This window comes from Equus caballus, chromosome 18, assembly GCF_041296265.1.
Source record: "Equus caballus isolate H_3958 breed thoroughbred chromosome 18, TB-T2T, whole genome shotgun sequence".
NCBI lineage: Eukaryota > Metazoa > Chordata > Mammalia > Perissodactyla > Equidae > Equus > Equus caballus.
This window is the reverse complement of record NC_091701.1, coordinates 13,779,051-13,801,595: the sequence shown is the minus strand read 5'-3', so window position 1 is coordinate 13,801,595 and position 22,545 is coordinate 13,779,051. Positions and strand designations below refer to the sequence as shown.

Below are 22,545 nucleotides of genomic sequence, written 5' to 3'. Positions count from 1 at the left end.
GGGCCCTCCCAAGGGCTATCTACAGAGAGGCTCTGGCGGGACTGCAGGTATGGGCAGGGCTAGGGGGCCGGCAAGGGTGGGGGACCAGGACCAGCCCAGCAGGAGCCTGAGGGGCCACCTGGCAGGAGCCGTGGCCACGTAGGAACGCAGCCTCCCTCTGGATCCAGGCCTGGCAGGGAGGGGCCAGGAGAGTCAGCACTCCTCTCTCTGTCCTCTGTCCTCCTGTCCACAGGCCACCGCACACACGACCACAAGACTTTCAGGGGCTCCCGGAAATGTTTTAATTTTAATTTCTTTTACAATCAGAGGAAAAAATAAATATAACAATAATGAACATATAATAAGGAATCCAGCCTGAATATTTGTGTTTATACCAAGACAATTATAAAACAAAATTTTTAATATTTTTTAAAAGAGGCAAATTGGCCTAGGGCCCACAAAAGTCATAACGCATGCCAACATGCCAGTGACAACTATTTACCAGTTTCTTGGGCATCATTCTAAAAATATTTTATGCATATACATTTTAAATATTTATGTATAAATGGTTTTTCTTCTTTGTAATTAGGCAACATTTTAAACATATAGAAAAATAAAGAAAATAATGTAATAAACACTCATGAATCCAATACCCAGATTAAATAGAAGTAAATACAACTTTAAGCATACTCGCTTCAGAGATATTTTTAATTTGATAAAGGAAATGGAATGGGCTGTGTAAAGCTAATCCCCCTCCCACGGTTCCCCTCCCTCGCTACCCTGAAGTTGCTGCCGGTCGCTCTGGAGCTTCTCTCTGTGCAGACCACAAGCACTGTGCTAAACCCCGCGGTCATGGACTTCTCAGCGCTTGACGGAGTGGACCGCTCCCTCCGCCTTGAGACACTGCCTTCCGTGCTCCCAGGAGCCCTCACTCTCCCGGTTTTCCTCCTCCTCCACTGGCTGCTCCTCCCAGTGTCCTTCACTCGGTCCCCTCATCTTCCCCACTGCTTGTGGTGGAGGGCCCGGGGCTCTGTCCTTCTCCTGTCTGTCTGCACTCTCTCCATCATTCTCCAGTCTCTGACTGACATCCAAATTAATATCTCTAGCCCAATGCTTTCACCAACATCCACACCCATAAACCCAGACACCAAGAGTCTTTGCTAGAGCACTTTGCTTTAGTGAGAAAAGATGGATTTTTAACAGTCGAGCTTTGAATGCATGGGGAAAAAAAAAACCCAAAAAACAAAACCCTACCTTCCAGCGTGTAAAAGAAAGCAGCTAGGGGGAAAGAAAGAGCCCATCTGCTAATTAAAACTGCAAGAGTAGAAGGAAGAACAATTACTCTAAGGCACCATCTCTCCCCACATTCCTGCAAACAAATTAGCTTCAACTCCCACACAGTGGAAAAACAATGCCAATTACAGCTAGAGTTCTCCTCAACGTGTTCTCTCTTCTCCATCGGCATCCGATCATTAACAGTGCTTTGATAGTGGGTTGGAGACAAGCAGAAATTACTTCTGCCCACTTTTATTTTATAGCAAAGCCACAGCGGTGGGGAGGCTGGGACCAACATCAGACCCAGATCAGTTGCCTCCTGTGTTCCAGGTGAGAAAGACCGCATCTTCAACCCAACACAACCCAATCTCTGGATGCCTGAGGACCGATAATGGCAGTTTATAGCACAGGAGAGAAATAAACTCGTGTTAAATTTCAATGTAAAGCATAATTGAAGAAATGTGGTTAAAAATAGTTTTATAAAGGCAGATGACACCGGGGCATGTGTTAATGTCTAGAGGATATCTTTCGAGGTGTATTTCCAACTATGGATGGAATGGGTACCTAGCTGAGAATAGCCCATACGCTTTTGAAAACCTTGACCAAGACAAGCAGTGGGCGTGAGGAGGGGAGACGGCCGTCTGACAGTTGCAGGCACCTTTTTGGTTTCTCTGGTCGGGGAGGCCTGAATTTCACCTTTGCTGGCAGGCAGTTCCTTTGAGTGATTTGGTTATGCCAAGGGAAAGGAGCAATCCTTTCTGGAACAGAGGTTCAGGAAGCGCAGTGGGGAAACTGGTCTGCATGGCCCCATAACAGAGCATTTTCATGGTGTGTGGAATGCTTCTCTGCAGATCGCATTCCTTTTTGGGGAAAAATACTCCTCCAAATGTGGATTTAGATTACACTGTCCTTAAAAAATTTTATTTGTTCTTGAGGTGTGTTTGTGTGTGTGTGTGCAAGCAGAACCATTCTTGTTCAAGAGTTTAACCATCTGTGTCAGGAGCAAAATGGAGCTGGGACGGTAGCAGGAGGGATGAAGTGGCGTGTCTTCATTTCATGCTTTCTTTGTAAAGCTTCCCATTAGGTGTCCCTGCAGATTGACTCACTCTGATTTCAGGGAACGTCCGTCTCTGGGGTGTCGGTTTTGCCAAGGTGAGCCGTGGGAGGAACGCTTGTTTCTGATGCGAGTAGACATTCAGACGGCCAGACACCCCAGAAACGGGCTGGGATGTGAGGACGGAGGGACGAGGCTGGAACTCCAGGGAGGTGAGAAATCCTCAAGGGCCCGCAGATGGAGGGCGGTGGTCAATCCTTGCAATAGGGTGATTCCGAACAGCCATATTCAGCACCCCACGGTTTTCTCTGTGTAAGTCCTTGTAAAGAATATCGGTTATCACATGGGGATCCATGCCAACATTGAGGAACATTCTCTGGAAAACTGCAAGAGGGGAGCCTGGTAGAATTAAGGCTTCCTGTGGTCAAGTGGGACATTTGAGAGGGAAGATGCCAGCTGGAGAGAGACACCTGAATTATCTGTCAGTGGCACTCAGTGCAGCAATTGTGATTCCCCAGGGGACATTTGGCAATGTCTGGAGACATTTTTGGTTGTCACAACTGGGGAGTTTCTACTGGCATCTAGTGAGCAGAGGTCAAAGATGCTTCTAAACATCCTACAACACGGCTCCTCCCCAACTAAGAATTATCTAGCCCAAAGTGTCTATAGTGCTTAGGCTGAGAAGCTGACCTCGATGGAGGTAGTCAACGCATTTAGATGTTCAAATGCAAATATAATAAAAACTGAATCTCAAAAATATTAATACTATTGATTTTAAGAGAAAAGGTCGTCTGCCAAAAAACACAACAAGATATATTTATGGAGCGTCTAGTGAGCATCAAGTTTTGTTCTAGGTTCTAGGGTCCCAGCAACCAACACGACAAACTTCTCGTCTTCGTGGGATTTATGTTCTAGTTGTGAGGGTAGACCCCTAAGAATCATGTACACTTCAGATCATAATTATAATGGCTCTTGTGAATTCACTCCTTTAATCCTCCCAATAACCCTATGAGATTTGTGCTTCTAAAATGCCCATTTTATAAGACACTGAGGCATACAGAGGTAAGGAGCTTGTCCAAGATCCCACAGCTGACAGACCCCATGGGAATTCTTTATAGCATTTCAAATTGGTCTTGTAGTCAAACAGACTTTAGAGCTTAACTAAGTACATGATTTTGGTCCATAATTCAATTTCTCTTGTCTCTTCCTTCATGAATAGAATGGAGGTAATAAAAGTAACTCATAAGGTTGTTGTGAAAATTACATGTGTTAATTTATGTACGCTGGCATACAACGGAGATTGATGAGTTACATAAGGAAAATGGAAAGTGGACAGAGAACGGCTGGAGACCTCCTTTAGACTCATGGTTCCCGGGACCAGCAGCACCAACATCACCTGGGAGCTTGTTAAACAGGCAAACTCTTGGCTCCCAGCTCAGTCCTCACTCTGGAGACGGTCCCAGCAACCTGTGTTTTAACAAGCTCTCCAGGTGACTGACGTCCGCTGAAATTTGAGAACTAATGAATTAGACCCTTCTGAGACAGTGATGTTTGAGCTGGGACACACACTCTTCTTCTCAACCCTGTCCTGACTACAAACATGTTTTCTCCAGTTTTTTTGAAACTCTATCTTTCCTCCCCTCTCTTTTGCTGTTTCTCTACTTCTCCTTGGCTTCATGCTTAGCAGGTCCCATCTCCTCACCTTCTCGGATCAGTCGCCTTCCCTGATAGCTTTACACACCCTCGCTGCTCTCCATCTTCACTGAGATGGTTCTCGGTTCTCTTTGTAGCTGTCTTCACCCATTCATTCATTCATTCATTCATGCAGGTTTACTGAGCCACACCGGGCCCTGTGTAGACTCCAGGAGGAAGAGCAGGGAGAGGCCCGTATTCTCAGGGATGCTGCCATTTAGTGGAGAAGCAGGAACCTGTCCCCGTCGCAGGCCTGGCTTCAGGGGTCAGCCAGAGGAAGAGTAGCGGCTGAGTCAGGGTGGGGCAGAGGTGGGGATCAGACCAGCTTCTCAAAGGAGGTAACACTTGTTTGAGACTTGATGAACCAATAGGAAGAAAGCCTGCTAAAATGATCTTAGAAATCATCTGTAAGAACACAAGGGCAATAACATCAAGGAAGGAATGCTTTTTAATAACAGCACAAAAAGCTAAGCGTGGGAGTCACATGAATGTACTAAAGAGAACTAGTAGGATCCACTGACTAAAGAGGATAGAAATGTTCTACTATGTTTTCCTTAAAAGCAAAAGCTGACGAACCAGAAGCGAAGGAACTATCATGGGGTCCATGCTGGGCCTTCTGGATGACCCTCTGCTGCTGTGATTGATTTGTTTTCTTCTTCTTTTGCCTCCAGGCCTTTGCTCGCCCTCTTGCTCCTGCTGGGTTTGCCTCCCTCCCGCTCCCTCCCCACCTCTGTTGGTGAAAATCCTCCCATCTTTTAACGTCCAGGTCAAAAGCTGCCTCCCTCCAGAGACCTTCTCCAGTCCTCCTCATTGCAGGTGATTTGTCTCCCCAGCAAACCCAGAAACCTTCGTTTAAACTCTCATCAGCTGTTAGCACATTTTGCTGCATTCTGCTTATCAGATAGGAAGGTTTTGTTCTCTGGTCGGTGAAAGATCCTCCAAGATCTGGACAACCTCTTACCCACCTTTGTACCATCACAATGGCACAGGCTCGTGCACTCAATAATCAGGGCCGGGCTTCACTGGACAGGATTACACACGCACGGGCTCGAGAAGGCTCAACCACCGTCTCCTGCTACATCATAATAACGACTCTAGAGGAGTCAGAGGGTCAAATTCCTCAATCGATTCATAAACTTCAATAACAGAAATAAAGGGCAGGAAAGCAACTTATGATTACAGAGTAAATTAAGGACATTGATGGAGATAAGGTCAATGTGTCCTACTATATGAAAGAAAAAGTTATTCAACAAAATGTAATAGAATAAATGCAAGGAGAGAAATGACAAAGGAAAAGTGTGACCACACCATGGATGAAAATCTGCTAATTACATTGAAATTGATCAATATTCATAAGTTCAGCACTCAGCCTCCTGCATAAGGTAGTTAAAAGAGCAGGAACAGCTTCCACACAAGGATACATAGATAATAAACCACCATGAGGAAAAACGCAGGTTTTTAGCTATTGAAGAAATGCAAATCAAAACAGGTAAATTATATCATTATATACCAGTTAAACATTTTTCTTCTCATGATAACAAATTGATTTTGGCAAAGCTGTCCGTCTCTCTCTTGTTTCTCCAAAGCCAGGGCCAAGAGAACAGTGAATCCATTAAAACTCTCTGAGGTACAATTTGGAAATATGTAAAAAGAACAATCACACTGTTTCTACATTTTAACTTAGTTATTAACTTTGGGAGAAAATATATCAAGGAAATAATCTCAAAAGGGCAAAAGAATTCTGCTAATAATTTAAAAATCAGCAAACCAAATGCCTGTCAAGCACTGCACAGGGTCTGGAATTTTCCCTCCTTGTGAGCTAACAAGTTGCCCTGTAACTGTTTCACAGATGCTCTCAGGAGACATGAGACTCATGGCTCAGAGACAAAACACTTTATTCCCCTAGGCAAAAGCTGTAGCTTGAGCTCCCTGTTCATTTGTTCTGGCTTTCCATATCTCCCAAGTCCCACGGGGGAGACAGAAAGGGCCTGTGATAGACGCCTGCGCAGAGAATGGGCTGTGTTACAAGAAAGGGACACTGAGCTTGGACGATTCACCACTTTCATAGTAAGTAGATGCAAGTTGCCCTTTGCCCAGGGAGAGAGGTACCTCATCTGTCAAGGTCACTCTGTGCAAACACAACTCTGAGCTACGGCTGCGTAATGAGCAGTCAGGACCTTGTGTTCTTGGCCTGCCCCATGTGAAGGTGCAGGGGTGCTCAGGGCCCTCGGATCACCTCTCCCGACAATGCCTCATTGATTCATTCAACAAATCCATTCAAATTTATTGAGTCACCTTCTGTGAGCCTGGCACAGAATGAGATGCTCAGGACACAGCAGTGAATAAACTCCCTGCCTATGAAGAGCTTACATTTTAGTGGGGAAGGCAGATAGCAAAAAGGAACTAAATAAATAACGTGCTGTCCCCTCTGTGAGGTGTTGTGAAGACAAATAAAGCAGAGTAGTGGGACAGAGAACACCTTTAGATAGAGTGACAGATTGTAGATCTGATGGTCAGGGAAGGCCTGAGGTGGTGACACTGGAGCAGAGACCAGATGAAGTAAGTGAATGAGCCATGCCTATCTGAGGGAACAGCATCCCAGACAGATGGAACAGCTTACACCGAAGCCCTGAGAATGGAATGTGCTTGTTATGTTCAAGGATCTGGGAGGCCAGGTGGGCTGGAGTGTGGTGAACAGGGGAGAGTGGTCTGAGACGAGGGTAGCGAAGCTCAAGACTTGTAATTGAGACAATACAGATTTCTAAACTGTCAATTTTTATAGAAAACAATTTATATAAAAGAGTTAAGTGAAAACAATCAGGCTGAGCCCCCAGACCAGCATATGGAGGGCAGCTCGGCATCGTGGGCAGAGAGGGGACAGGGTCAGGAGAGGTGAGTCCAGCCGCCAGTCACAAGGCAAGTCAACAGCTCTCCCTGTTTCTTCATCTGCAAGTGCTAATGATGCCTAAAAAGGTTAAGATCAAGGGGAACAAAATGTGTGAATGGGTTTTCTTGTTACAGACATTTGAGGAATTAAAACTGTAAAACACAATCTATATCAAAAGATCATAAGAGAACTGAATGTAAGGTTTAAACTGAAAGTTAAAAATAGTAGCAATCGTCATCATTTACTGAACACTTACTCCTGTGCTACTGGCTTTATTTAACTATAGTTTTATAATAATCTCCTCACAGGTATAATTGATACCGACTCTCATATCAGTTTCCCCACATTAAACCCAGCATATATGAGGTTAAAACCAGAGCACTCTTTCCCTGCTTACTCCCTGTCTTCCTGGCTCCAGAATCCAATATCCTCCCTGGAGACAGACACCGGCAAGGACAAGCACCTGGATGGTCTCCTCCTCGCAAAGAGATACAGGCTGGTGGGAAAGCTGCTGACCAGCAGGTTCAAGGGCTCCCTCCTCTCTGCAAGTAGTCTCAAGGCCAAAGACAGGCTGGTGGGAAAGCTCCGACCAGCAAGGCCATACGCTCCCCCTCCGCTACCTAAAACCCCAAATAAAAACCCTTCCTTTTAGTTTTTTGGGGAGTCTGGGATTTCAGCGTTAGCTGCCCTCTCTCCTTGCTCAGCGCTGTGCAAAAGTAAAATTCCTACTGTCTTCCACCACACCCGGTGTCACAGATTGGCTTGCTGCGCAACGGGTGAGTGAACTCACTTCAGGTTCGATATCATAATTATCTTCATTTTTAAAATAAGGAAACTGAGTCTCAGAAAGCCTAAGTTGCTCAAAATCTCTCACCTAATAAACGGTACAATATAAAAAGTGTAACTATGAAGAGAATATACAGCAACATGAAAATTGTTAAGAGAAATCTGCAAAATGAAAAATTGATTTCCAGCATGAAAAATGCACTTGGCTGGGAGCGAAGACAGAAGCATCAAAGCACGTCAGGCACCTGACCTGAACAACGTGAATGCTTCTACATCTGGGAATCCTTTGCTCTTGTTATATGGCTTGTCCAATAAAATGGGGAGAAAATTATTGTGAAACTATTTCAAAGCCTAGTCACCATTTCCTTCTAAAGGATTGTCTTCATCATGTCAATTTTCTCAAAAAAATCCAAAATGCAGCTCTTTCCAAGATCAACTCCAAGCCCTGCTCCTTGGCATGTACACCCTGCGCACTCAGCTCCTGCCACCTCAACCCAGCCATGCACGCCCCTGCCAGGTCCAACCCTCCATGCATCTCGTCCAATAATTAAATTCCTTCCCTGCATTTCAGTCAGCGGAAGGTCTTCTCTGACTACAACGTCCTCCATCTCTGTGACCCCTGAACAGCCCACACCGCCCAAACACTTCACATTTATATCTGTAGGTATTTTCATTTTGACTTCTTTGCCTGTGGCTTCTCATGTCTCATCCCTGAGTGGGCTATCAAGTCTGTGTGTGTGAGCAAGAACCGTCCTGAGGAAAGGAGAGTAAAGGAGAAGGGCATTCTTGGAGCATCCCTCCCTTCAGGGCCAGTTCCCCAAAGACTGCCCCAGGTGCGGGGGGGGGGGGGGGGGGGGGGGGGGGGGGGGGGGGGGGGTGGTGACTAGTCAAGGGAAGAAAGCCCTTGCACCTGCTCCAGCCCAGGGGGCCTTTCCAGAAAGTCTTCTCTGGGAGCTGGCTCTGGCTCTCCTGAGCACCTGCTCAGCCTGAGCTCTTTCCAGAGTGTTAGGAACCCAGGACGTGACTGCAGGTCGTGTTGCGGTGACAGGAGGAGGGGCAATCTGGGCTCTGCGTCCTTTATGCTTCTGGTCCAGTCCCAGGCGCAGCCGCAATGCAGCTTTCAGTTGATTTAACTGTGATCCAACTGCTTTTTAAAAGTGCAAGAGACTGAAAACGGGGGGCCAAGTGGAGGGTTAGGAGGATGTCCCCTTTCTAGTTGGTTTCTACCTTTGCCCAAGGGTCAACCTAAAGTGACTCCAGTCCAACCCTGGGTATGAAGAACCAAGAGACAGAGACTATAGTCGGGAATATCAGCAACAGCAAGGCGGGGTGGGGCGAGCACGGGTGTGCTGCGGGCTGGGATGTGATGGGGCAGGGTTAGGGACAGCAGGGCGAGGAGGTTGTAATCCCTCTCTCTTCCAGGCCTCTGCCAAACTCTTAGACGCCACGTTCGTTCCGCCTGGAGCCACACAGTGAGCTGAAGGCCCATGAAGCCCTGGGGGCAGAAGGGCTGCGAGTGGAGCGGCGGGATGGAGCTGGGTTTAGGGGCGCCCTGTTTCCCTACCCAATACTGGAGTCTCCTAATTCAGGTACGAGTATGCAGGATCAAGATGTGGGGAAATAAGAAACCCTCTGTCCGGGAGGGGGCGGGCCTAACCGTGCCACCGGGCCCACCGGAGAGAGCCACATGGAGTTCCCACGCGATTTGAACCTTCGCCGAGACCACCGCAGTTGGTGGTCCTCTCCGAGAGCACGGCGGAGGCGGGGAAGACGCCCGAACGCGCGCAGGGCGGGCTGCCACCCGCAGGTTCTCCAGACCACCACCGCCCACCCCGCCGCCGGGCTGGAGGTGGGAGGGGGGCAGCTCTCCAAGCCCGGCCCTGCGCGGACTCTGGGCTGCGCTCTCGGATTCCCAGCGCCATGACAGCCGGTTGCTCTGGGGATGGCGAGGAGAGGTGGGTGGCACTGGCGCGCCGAGCGGAGCTGGACTCGTGAGGGGTCCCACTCTGTTTTTCTCCACTGGAAAAGAAGTCCACGCAGGCGCCAGGGAGAGGCGCCAAAGGGGAACTAAGGCCCAAGGGAGGACCAGGGTAGGGCGACCTGAACCCCTCTAAGCCCTCCCCGGGCACGCCGTGCCCCCTCCCACGAGGCCACCCACCCCGTCCTTGCCGAGCCCCGGGGCTGCGCGTGCGGTCCCTACCTGGGAGCCGGCGCGCCGCGAGCCATGGAAGCAGCGAACCTCTCGGCGGCCGCCACCGGCGTCGCCCTTCCCTCGGGACCCGAGGCCTCCAACAGCAGCCAAGCCCCGGCGCGGTCGTCAGGTCGACCCCAGGCGGCGCCGCCCTGCCCGGCCGAGAGCCGCACTTCTCAGTCTTCACGGTGCTGGTGGTGACGCTGCTGGTGCTGCTGATCGCGGCCACTTTCCTGTGGAACCTGCTGGTTCTGCCCACCATCCTGCGCGTCCGCGCCTTCTATCGTGTGCCACATAACTTGGTGGCCTCGACGGCCGTGTCAGACGTGCTAGTGGCAGCGCTAGTGATGCCACTGAGCCTGGTGAGCGAGCTGTGGGCCGGACGACGTTGGTGGCTGGGCAGGAGCCTGTGCCACGTGTGGATCTCCTTCGACGTGCTGTGCTGCACCGCCAGCATCTGGAACGTGGCGGCCATCGCCCTGGACCGCTACTGGACCATCACGCGCCACCTGCAGTACCCTCTGCGCACCCGCCGCCGCGCCTCCGCGCTCATGATCGCGCTCACCTGGGCGCTCTCGGCGCTCATCGCCCTCGCGCCGCTGCTCTTTGGCTGGGGTGAGGCGTACGACGCTCAGCTCCAGCGCTGCCAGGTGAGCCAGGAACCCTCCTAGGTCGTCTTCTCCACCTGCGGCGCCTTCTGCCTGCCGCTTGGCGTGGTGCTATTTGTCTACTGGAAGATCTACAAGGCGGCCAAGTTTCGCTTCGGCCGCCACCGCAGGGCTGTGCTGCCATTGCCGGCCACCGTGCAGGTGAGGGGCGGGCGGCGGAACGGGGGCTTGGGGAAGGGGCTCTGTGATGGAGGACAAAGCTTGGAGAAGGGGAGAGTTGGCGGCAGAAGCTGGCACACTGGGGGCGCGCGCGAGAAGGTTGGCCGCCAGCGCAGCTGGAGCGCACGGGGAGTTTGCCATCTGCTCTCCCGAAGTGCCCACGGAGTGGCTCGTCACCTGCACTTGGCGCAGCACGCGAAGGGCTCGCTACGTGGGTGCCTCGTTCGCCGGGGGAAGGGGTTTCCCCACTAGCACGCTAGTGCTGGAGCTGGAGCTGGCCCCGCTCAACCACGGGGCTGAAGGGGGCTTGCAGGGGCAGCGTTTGTGGGCAGCCGTGAGGGCACGTCCGATCAGCTGCGCCCTCTGTTGCTTTTCCCCTGGAGCGATTGTGCCCGTGTGACTCCTGCCACCTCCAGCTTCCTGGTCCCCGCCAGACCGAGGCAGACAGCGGTAGGCTGGGAATTCTTCCTGCAGATGAGGAAATTCCTGTGAGCATCCACCCCTTATTTTCAGTCTCCACCGCACCCTAGTCTGTCCTCTGCACTCCAAAGACTATATGCCCCAACTCGACGCGCCAGCTCCCTGCCAAGGGGGTAGGTGAGGATAAAAAGTTATCCAGCGTCCCTTTCCTTTCACTGTCCCAACCTCAGTGCCCTCCTCTAGGGACTTTGGAACGAGCTAGAACCCTTCAAATCCCAGCTCGCGACATCGGGCCAGCTGCTTAGTCTCTGTGAGCAAGTTAATTCCTGGTTCAAGGAGCTCTTGGGGAGGCTTCCCTGAGATGAAGAATGTGAAGCATCTAGCACAGTGCCTGGCACACAGGGGTGGCAGAGCTGGCAGGAGTTAGGAGGGCAACATTGCCTGGCAATCTACAGTGGGCTAGAAGATAACCCTGGAAATGAATGCAATGGAGGACCTGCACTGGGCAGAACTTCTCTGAAGGTGTTTAGAATCAGAGCTTTCTGCCTTTTGGCCAGGCCCTAATGGATGTCAGCTGCCTCCTCAGCCTGGAAGCCCCAAACTTTCCATGGGGAGTGGGGCGTCTCACGCTTGCCCTCCTAGAGAATAACAGGACTTATTGCCCCCTTCCAAATACCATGGGGGGCATGAGCAGGGAAGGAAAGAGACGGGATTTTTTGTTGTTAGTTTGCTTTAATTTTGGAAAGTTAACACAGATACTTAGCCTACTCAGATATATGTGTTTTAAAAAGCAGGCTTTTCCCCCTTCATTAAATGGCAGAGGAATTTTGTAGCATAAAATCGGAATGTCAAGACTATAACTGGAAAGTGTTGGCAGGGGAGAGATTTCTCCAGAATTAATGTTCTCTGCAAGGGCCTTTGGAAATGCCTGAGGTGATGATAGTTCTGTCAGATTGCCGAGGTGGGCTGTCTTTAATAGCTGCATCACTCCAATGTGGCCCCCGAGAAATTATGCTGAAGGGGGTGCCAGAAAGGCTCACCAAGCCTGAGCTTAGTGTTTATTTCTGACGGGCCCCATTCAGGCAGTGATACAAAGAAGATGTGACTGGACGGGAGCCTGGCCAATCTGAGGTGGCCGCTGGTGGGGAGAAAGAGCTCTGGGAGGTGGGGGCAAAGTTGTGATCCAGCCACTCGTTGGCAGTGGGACCTGGGGCAAGCCCCTTCTCCACTTTGGGCTGCAAGTTCTCTTCTCTAAGACACAGTATTGGTCTAAATCATGGCTGAGTCTGGAATCATATGATGCTGAGATTGCAGACAAGATGGTGTTCGAGAGCATCCTGCTTCTTGGGCTCCAGCAAGCCCTCACTCGAACTCCTGGGTAATGTTGCTGAGTCAGCCTTTGCAAGCTTTCTCGCCACAAGACGCCCAAACAAAAATTTAAAACAACAGGCCAGGAATGCTCTCTCTCTACATTGCTCCTACCTGCTTTTTTCTGCACTCTAGAGGAAATGAGTGGAGATGAATTTAGATCCTGCAAAGTGTCGGTACTGCTCTCTGCGGGTGACAGAAGCACTTATGAAGTCTGAAGGCCTTTGGTGACCAGGCTGTGTGCATCCTTCATCTTTTTTTAGAATTCTGTGCCCAGGTTCCAACGCTCAAATATTGTCAGAAAGGGATCTGCAACAGTTCCTGGACAGTGATTAATTCTTTGGGGCAAAATGTAATTTTTGAAAGTGGAGAAGGAAATAAATGTTTCCTGAGTGAGTTCCCTTCCAGGCACTGTTCTGGTGCTCTACATTCCCCCTCTCGTCTAATCCTCGTGATCCAGCCAAGCTACCATTGCCCTCTTGGTCAGGATAAATGAAGATATGCTCAGTGAAATATAACCCCCAAACTAACAGTTTCTGTCAGTCTCACTCCAAGTTCAGTGTGGGTCTGACAGCCCTCCTGCACAGCTCTCCTCCAGGTGGCAAGTCATGGATGGGGCTACTTGTCATCTTTCAGCTATGCCGTCTTGAACATATGGCTTCCCAGCTTGCTGTGGGAGGGGAAGAGATATATGGAGATACAGCAGCTTTTAACTGCCTTACCCTGAAGTAAACACATGTCACTTCTGTTCACAGTCCATTGGCCAGCCACTGGTTGCGAAATCTAGGCAGCATGTCACTGTTCTTTCCCTTACTTTGTCATTACTCCATGCTGTCTCCAGGAACTTGACTTCTGAGCACTTTCCCACTGCTCACAGGCATCTCCACCTTCACAGGAATGAGGCAGTCATATCCCAGGCAAGGTGGGTTGTGGGGAGCAGGTTCTCCAAACTTGGCATGTGAACTCTCCTTTCCAGAATAGCTGAACACAGGTGAGCCAGAGACACTGCCAGCTGCTCGCAGGAGACAGGGCTCATTCCTACCCTGCCTTCCTTTGCTTCAACCTAATAGAGTGAGCACCACATATACAATATATACAGAATATACTGTATACTCTGCTTCCCCCCAAAGCACACACCCGGTTATGATTGTTTTCTACAACCCTGAGCCCTTTATTGGTTAGAAGAGGAAAAAAACAAAGCCAATAGAGATTAGTGACTTGGCTCTTAAAATGTGACATCAATTTCTTTTCTTTGTCAAGCCACCCCTGACGGCCTAGTGGTTAGAGTTTGGTGCACTCTGCTTCGGCGGCCCAGGTTTGGTTCCCGGGTCCAGAACCACATCACTCGTCTGTCAGTAGCCACGCTGTGGCAGTGGCTCACATAGAAGAACCAGAAGGACTTACAACTAGAACATATAACTATGTCCTGGGGCTTTGGGGAGGAAAAAAAAGAGAGGAAGATTGGCAGCAGATGTTAGCTTAGGGCAAATCTTTCCCAGCCAAAAAAAAAAAATTTGGAAAAGCCAAAAGAAAATTGTTTTTTTTCTTTTCAATTGTCTGTTTGATTGCTGTGCACAAGTTGATACCAGGGCCTGTGTATTCCTTAGGCACAGTAGGCACATTACCAAGAGCCACAAGACTTTTAGGGGCCTACGGAAATGGTTTAATTTCTTTTAAAATTAGAGGAGAAATGAATATAATAGTAATGAGTTTAGAATCATGAACCCAGCCTCGATTATATTAGTCTTCATAATAATATGGTCATAAGACATAATTTTTCACATTTTTTAAAGGAGGAAGGGGCCCACAGAGTGAAGATGCCTGGGGCTCATGAACGTCCTAAAGCGCGGTTGGTACCCTTCCCTCATTCACCCCGTCGGTAACCGTGTGGGGGGACAATGCACACAGCGGCTAAGAGCGTGGCATGTGGAAATAAGGAGACCTGGATTTCAATGCTTTTTGTGCCACTTACTAGCACATAAGCCAAGTGACTTAATCTAAGTCTGCATTTCCCTGTAGGTAAAATGGATATATTGCCATCTGCCTCAGAGTATCCTTGTGAAGAGTGAGTGAGAGAATAGTAGATGTGGAGTGTCTAAAACAGTAAACCATAAGTGAGAGGTCCTGTATTATTTTATTATTTTTTAAAATTCCTCTTTTCTTCCTCTTACTGCTGTTACCCTCATAGCTAGATTATTTATTGCTTGTGTAACAAATTACCCCAAAGTTTAGTGGCTTGAAAGAACAAACCTGTTTTAACTCAGTTCCTGTGGGTCAGGCATTGGGAACAGCTTAGCTGGGTGGTTCTGGCCTAAGGTCTCTTGTGGTTGTGGCCAAGATGTTGGATGGGGCAGCACTTATTCAAAGGCTGGACTGGGGCTGGAGCCTCCACTTCCAGGACAGCTCACTCTCATGGCTCTTAATGGGAGGTCTCCACAGGCTGCTTGAGTGTCGTCACAACATGGCGGCTGGCCTCCCCTGATCTACGGGAGTGAAGTAAGGAGGAAAGTGCAGTGCCTTCTATGATCTCGTCTCAGAAGTTCCATCTGACTATGTCCCCTGTATTCTAGTCATTAGAAGTGAGTCACTAACTGCAGCCCACACTTAAGGGAAGGGGAATTCTCCATCTTTGGGAGAAGCGTCAAGAAACCTGTGGACATTTTTTAAACCACCTGCTAAGACACGCAGATGGTGTTCAACATTACCTCATTGACTTTCACTGACCTGTATATCAGGCAATGTGGTAGCCTCTGAGGTTTCAAAGAATGGGCAAGCAAGGTCTCTGCTCACAAGGGATTAATTTTAGTAGACCACAATTATGGAATTATAAATGCAACGAAGTCTTATAGGCGCTCTGCTAGAAGTCCGTCCAGAGAACAATGGTCCTGAAGGACTGACTACGTATGGGGAAGCAATTTGTCAACTGTAAAGAGCAAAATAAATGTGTTGTGTTGAGCTGTAGGGTTTGTGACAACTTGGATCTGAGGTTTAGTTCCTGTTAGGTACAAAATATTTGGCTCTCTAAGCCAGTCCTCTCTATTAACATTAACAAGTTTGTATGTTGTAAGCATACAGGACGTAAGCCCTGAGCGACCTGAAATCTGTGCAGAGCCCTTTATGCTGTTGTCACTTGTCCAGTGGTCAGTAGTCATGTGGACCCCACCAAAGACTAAGCAGCTGGTGGGCTTGTGGAGGGAACTGCACGTGGGCCCTGGTTCAGTCAGAGCTCAGTTATGGGAAGAAGGCGGTAGAAAATCACCACCCTTGCTCTCATTCCGTCTATTAAAAGAACTGTGGGCGCAAACACATTCCCATGCCAGATGGCAAGGTTACTTAATTTCAGAAAAGTAAATTTTGTGAATCAAATTGTATCAGTGGTAATGAAACATCTGGCTTATGGTTTGATTCTTTTAAGATTGGCACCTAATTGAGAGTTTCCGGAAGCACTTGGGCACACCGAGGAGCGTTTCCTCTACACCTTCAGAAATACCCCGGCCTTCCCCTCTCTGTGAACTTCTGCCTTGTTCTCCTTACATCATGCTGTTCCTTCTGCCTCTTTATCTCCACTCGCATTTCTCTTTTCTCTCTGAGTGGACTGTTAGGAAGAGTGGAAGGGGAGAATGAGAAACACAGAGGGATGGGGACAAGTATGGGGCAGGGACCGTGTGTTTTCACGAAGGACCTTGCAGTAGGCTACTTCTTAAATCGGGGTAATTCTTGGAGAAGATTGAGCTTCTCAGTGGAAGAATGAGATCCAAACTCCATAGTTCTTAACCTTTTGGCAGGTCACAGAATTCCGTGAAAATCAAGGGAAAAACTTGCTGCCCACACAGGTGTGTAGGCGCCTGCTCGCTCAGTTTGCATGGGGCGGTCCCTGAGGCCCAGGTCTGGAGAGTGAGGCCCACTTAGCCTTTCCTGCCCTCAGACTCTCCTGAGGGAGGGAACCCACAGTGCGGAGTCACCAGGGCTCTCTGAGGCAGGAAGTGGTCACAGGGGAGGCAGGGCCCCCCAGGGTTAGATCAGAGCTCTGAGGCTGGACAATGCATGTGCAAAAGGCGAAACCTCCCCTCTCTCTGTTACACCCTCCCATGCGCCAGGAATCTCTGGTCTGGGAGCCCAGGGACCTCAGGACAAAACCTCCTGCCTCAGCAGAGGACCTTCCACTGGCAACCGCTCACAAAGGGGGATGACTTTCAATCAGATGATGTTAGAGCTGAAAACACAAATGCAGCCTGACTTTAACACACTCGATTACATTTTCCCCTTCTCAGCATTAACTCCAGGGAGTCCTTAGCCATTCCAGGGTTACCAACTCCCCACAAAAATCCATGTTTCCAAATGTCAGAACGATAGCGATTGTAGCTTATGTTATGACCATACTCCAAGGCTTCGCAAAACTATACTCCGTTGAGTGTATAATTACACTGAAAGGAAAGTTAATTTTCTTCAAGCCTAGCACTGATCTGCTTCTATTTTTTACAAGAAAACTTCCTTGGTTTATTTTCTTAGTTTCTTTTGCACAAGACAAGCAGCTGAGAAAATTTCCTATTCTAGTTTGTCAGACAAGCTAGACAGCTTCTGTTTACTTTCAGGGGCTATTTTGGTTAGTTATCTCTTTAAAGTGCCTTCGAGAAATGCAACTTGGAGCTTGTTCTCTCAGGAAACCTTGGGCAGAGAGAATGGAGGCACAGTGGTCCAAGTCCTGACCTCCGCAGCTCTGGTTAGGAACAGGGAATTCCAGTTATAATCAAGATTGCCTTCAAACCCGACTGGAAATGTCACTATGTCCTCCCCCCATCAGATGTAGGGCTTCACTAGCCACTAGGATTAGCGTGGTTGCCCCAACGACCGCTTTGTAAGGATTCTTGCCCCACTGGATGCCTGACTCGCGTGGCCACAACGCAAACTGGTAGGTTCCCAAGTGATTAGGAACCATCTTCTTTCTGCCTTCCTTTTCTATTTCTCATTAGGATGTTTATCTGACAATATGAGAGGATTACAAATGTTTGTGGGCTCCTTCTGTGGCAGCTGGAACTTTTTTATTAGAAGAGAGGGAAAGGACAAGGGGACATGAAGCTGACATTTATGAGGTCCTACTATGTACTACTGTCTCATTGGAGTCCTCATAGTAAGCCTACAATATAGATGAGGTTTTTCATGGTTAGAGTTCTAGAAATGGGGGCTCAGATTGGAATCCTATCTAATCGCTATGTTGCTCTGAGCCTTGGATTCCTCCTTCCTTCCTTCCTGGTTGCTGCTATAATTGAGTAAGACAGTGTGTGGAACCACCTAGCCGAGTGCTGGACAGCTGTCACGAACTGTGAAGGTCTGTTTGCAAGCTGAAAGGCCAGCCTGCCAGTATACTGGATGCTCCAAGAAGACTCGAGACTCCTGGATCAGAGTCAAAGACTTTATTACTCATGGCACACAGGCAGCATGAGCTTCACGTCTGCATTGGTTCCCCTTTCCCTCAAAGTCCCACGGGAGTGACACAGAGTGGCCCAGATGGATTTGCGTCACAGTAGAGAAACTCCCAGATTAGGGAACTCAAGTCTGTATCGACCAATGTTGGACAATAAATAAACCTGCCCTCGGCTCTTAGGAAACCTGAATCTTTTCTAATGGGTTGCGAGCAAACCTGCCCTCTTTCCCGCTGGGAGATACTCTCTCTATCTTCCCAGGCGGTTTGCTACACAAACATCCTTGACAAGCTGTCCAAATCCAGGGCTGTCAGTGGCTTTGCTAGCAAAATGTGCAGCAACGCAAGAGGCTTGCAAGAGAATTGTTTCCCCAAACATCTATTTATTCAATAGATATTTATTGTGTTTTTACTATATACTCTATGTTACATTAGGTCCTGGGGATTCTTCAGGGGACAGGACGCTCATGGTCCCTGCCCTCCTGGAGTGTTGGTCATGACACAACATTCTGAATGATGATTTAGAATCCATGCCCTGACATCAAAGTGCTTATCGGAATAGTGGGACAGAATATTTGAAATTGGGACTTGATGGGAAATGCCAGTACATAGTCCCTATACACACAGTAGGTAGCTAATAAATGTGTGAGTGTATATTGGCCGGCAGATTTGGTTCTTAATTAATTTTAGATGGAAAAGCCTCATAATCTATGGAGATATTTAGGTAAACTCATTTTTAGATCACGTCTCAGTAGGGCAGAAAGAAACCATACAGGTCTGGAACTAGACAGACTGGGTGGGCACCTCGGTTCTGCTTTTCCCTGCTGGCATGGCCTTGGCCGTAGCATTGGATGTCTCCAAATGTCTTTGTATTCAGAGCACCTTTCCCTTCACGGCAGGACCAAGAAGTGCCAGTTGCTATGTGTTGTGTGCATTCAACAGCCCGCATTCTTGCCTTCCAATGAGCAGATTCTAACTCAGGGTCAGAGGCCTCTTAACCCTGAAGGGTCTGTTTTCAGACAGGTGTACAGCGGGAAGTCAGGGTGAAGAGGCTGAGGAGAGAGAAACCAAAGAGGAAGATGGAAGAGCTCAGGGATAGCCCCAGGGCTGGTTGCTAGAGGCCCTAGAAGTTGCCCAGGAAGCCACACATGTCCATTTTGAAAGCATCCCAAGCATAAATATGATCCTTAAAATAGATTCTGTGGAACCTATTCAGATCAGTCACTTTGACTCAAGGAGCAGAATAACAGGCAGGGGTTAAGAGTGTGGTCTCCAGTAGAAAATACCCAAGTTTGACTTCCAGCTCTAACAGTAAGCAACTGTGTGACCCTGGATGAGGGACTTAGCCTCTCAGAGTGTTTTCTCAACTGTAAAATGGAGATGATAACAATGCCTCAAAGGTATGGTGTGAGGGAGACAAGGGCATCCATTACCAGCGTTTAGCATAGTCTCTGTTTCATAGTAGCTTCTCCAGAGTTGCTCTTCTTGCTGCCTTTTGGTTTTCTACTGGATGTCACATTTCAAATGAAAGAAGCTGAACCAGTCGGTCTCCTAGCAAACCAGGATCATCCCTGATTGGCTTTTTTTTTTGAGGCTGTTCCTGGAAAGGTTCCATTGTCTTCCAGCGTCACTGAGCACAGCGTGTAGCAGGCACAGGTGAAATTTGTGAACACAGGCTTTTAGCAGACAGACACCGTGGTGGAGCAAAGGGGGACTCTGCTAAATGCTGCAGCGGGGGAGGCCGGGGTGTTTTAAAGCTGTTTAATCAGTGGCCTTGGGTTTTCTGTTTCTCCTCCCCCAGGATCTCTTTGAACTGAAGTTACCCCGTTTCTTTACTTCTAGAGCTCAACCAGGATTTGGAATTTGCCTTCCCCAGTGGAGGGACTCAAGAGCCTGGGAGGTCATTTAGGTCTGCAGAGAAATGGCTGGCACAGTGCCCATCAATGAGCTGAGTGGGAGGAAAACAAATCTCCCTCCACTTCCTCTCATGCTCTGATCCCATTTTTCTCTCCTGGCAATAGACGGCTGAACATTCATGGGGTGACTTCAGGACGCCATGTTTTATTGCTCAGACTTCCTCTGGTGACTTGATAATGGTCTGCTGTGAGGGAATTGGTCAGTATCGCCTCTTCTAAAGGGGAAAGGTGACATGGGGCTTCCGCCCGCCTGTGGGAGGACTGGAAAACCTTGGAACGGCTTGTGAAAGAGGGGCTCTCGCTGGCCCCCAGAGGGTGCGTGTTTGCCAAGCCAGGCCTTTATAAGGGCGGGGGGGGGGGGGGCGGGGGAGGGAAAGAGGGAAATATTGTTTGTTCTCTTGCTGGAATCACTTGCCTTTTCATTCTGTCTCTCCAAGCGGCAGGAGAGAGGATGTGGGTATATACTCGCAAAGGAAAGGAATCTTCTTTGTCCACATCTCCATGGTCTGTTTTCAGGCTGATTGACTGATTTTCCAAAAAAATAGAGGCAGGGGTGGTGAGGGGAAGTAGCAGAGGACACAGAATCTGAAGGTGGCACTGAATGAGGCGTCCTGGGCTTGCGTAAGTCAGGCCACCTGAGAACTCCTCCACCCACTGAGCTCTGGCCGTCTGACCCAAGGGAGAGAAGACAAGGGAAGGTGCTGTGGACACTGTAAAGTGCCCCTCGGTTGTGTGGCTGTCCCAATTGCTACTTTCTGTTGTGTCTGGGAGGAAAACTAGACACACGCCTTGCCTGGGAGCCTCTTGCCTCTGTGTTTTCTCTGGCATCTGTGGCCAGCCTGACAGCATTCCCGGAAGGAAGGAGAATGCACATGTGGACGTTGTGTTACAAAGGTCAAGCAGGAATTTGGCAGCTGTTTCTTGGGCATCTACAGGTGCCAGATGCTGCTGCTAGGAGCTAGTGTACCAGGAAGACGCGGTCCCAGGCCTCGTTCAGCTGGGACCAGAGAGGAGCCAGGTCTCACGCCCACATCAGAGAAACTGCTACAGAAGAGGAGAAGATGGCACCAAACAGGGCAAGTACTTGAGTTTAGAGGGTCAGGAAGGCCACTCTGAGAGGCTTGGTGGCCTTTAAGCTGAGATGCGAGAGGTAAATAGGTGCTAACCAAAGGATGGGGGTAAGAGGTAGAGAGTGTGCCAGAGGCTCCCTCAATGGTAACCAATTACTACAACAAAAGCATTGATGGTTGGTTTTTTTAAAGCTAGGCAATACAGATTATCCAATAATTTAAACTGAATCCATTTAGCACAGTAATTGTATAAGTTCTTGCAATAGTAATGTTTAAAGGCTGCTTCTCCAGCTGCAAACTTTGTGAGAGGCAGGCCTGGGTCTGTTTTATTCAGGGTCCTGGTCCCAGCACCAAGTCCACTCTATGCCTATATAATGGGCGAGTCCAGGTGCCAGGGGTTGTGTGGCCACCCACCACACATTCCCAATTCACCTCCCCGATGGCCTCATGGCAGGGGGAGGGGACTTTGGTCACCCAGCTTCATAGATTTGGAAAGCTTGGCCAGCAGGGCTGGGACTCAAGCTTGGGTCTGATGCCAAGGTCCCTGCCCTTGAGGCTGCCTCCCTCCCACTTTATATCATATTATTGGACATGGTGGGGACCACCACTCTCACTCCCTGAAGGACCTTGAGAACTCATTTTAACCTACGGTTTCAGGAACTTTTTCACCTAATATTGTTTGATGGATCATGGTATAGGCACATCTTGAAAGAGGCTGGAGTGGAGGTGTTGGCCAAGACTAGAGTAGCCCCATGTTGCTTTTCTGATCCACGGTTAGGTTTTATTTTTTAATTCTCTGTTTCCTTTGTTCCAAGGTGAAGGAGGCACCTCACGTGGCTGAGATGGTGTTCAAGGCGCGTAGCTCGACACTGACCTTTCAGGAAAGTGGAGACTCGTGGCAGGAGTGGAAGGAGAAGCGGGCGGCCATGATGGTGGGCATCCTCATTGGCGTGTTTGTGCTGTGCTGGAGCCCCTTCTTCCTCACAGAGCTCATCAGCCCCCTCTGCGCCTGCAGCCTGCCCCCCATCTGGAAAAGCATCTTCCTGTGGCTGGGCTACTCCAATTCTTTCTTCAACCCCCTGATTTACACAGCATTTAACAAGAACTACAGCAACGCCTTCAAGAGCCTCTTCATCAAGCGGAGATGAACACAAAGCTTGGGAAGACTGTGGGTAGAGTTGTGCGGAGGGAACTTGTGTTTCTCCCCCTCACCAGTGATGCGCGAGCCTTCCCCCCACAGCTGAGAATTAATGACATCTGAGAGCCATACCACTGGGCCTGGACTGTAGGTGCAGCAATGCCAAAGGCTCTTCAGAAAGACAGCAAATGTGGGGCAAGCATGCAGATATGTCCTCTTCCTACGTGAGTGGCAGACATTGCTAATCGATCTTGGCACATTTCCCTACTGAGCAGGAAGTCTGCCTCAGAATCCTTTTCAGATAGCACCTCAGGCACCTCTGCTAATTGGTTAGAAGTGACACAAGAGGATCAATGCCTTTCCTTTATCTAATACCATATTCCTCAGAGAGGGTCTCAGCACAGGGCCCAGTGGCCTGTTTTGTGTTCCACCCAGGAGATGGTGTCCTTTGTGAAACAGCCCCCACCCCCCAACCCTTTCTCCACCCATTCAACACATCTCCCCCAGTCTCCAACACAGTGTG

General features: G+C 49.1%; 1 protein-coding gene and 1 long non-coding RNA gene across 2 annotated transcripts; one reads left to right on the top strand and one right to left on the bottom strand.

Moving 5' to 3' along the window:
- Window positions 1-257: 257 nt before the first annotated feature.
- LOC138918628 (uncharacterized) lies at window positions 258-10,051 on the bottom strand. The gene is made up of 3 exons (XR_011428178.1): window positions 9,874-10,051; window positions 4,011-4,405; window positions 258-2,627 (listed from the first exon to the last, which is right to left on the bottom strand). It is a non-coding gene; the product is annotated as an uncharacterized lncRNA (long non-coding RNA).
- LOC100060942 (5-hydroxytryptamine receptor 5B-like) lies at window positions 9,747-22,167 on the top strand. The gene is given in 3 exon segments (XM_023622804.2): window positions 9,747-9,994; window positions 9,997-10,673; window positions 21,700-22,167. Coding segments are annotated over 3 exon segments (1,107 nt in total). The 5' UTR covers window positions 9,747-9,897; the 3' UTR covers window positions 22,033-22,167.
- The last annotated feature ends 378 nt before the right edge of the window (window positions 22,168-22,545 follow it).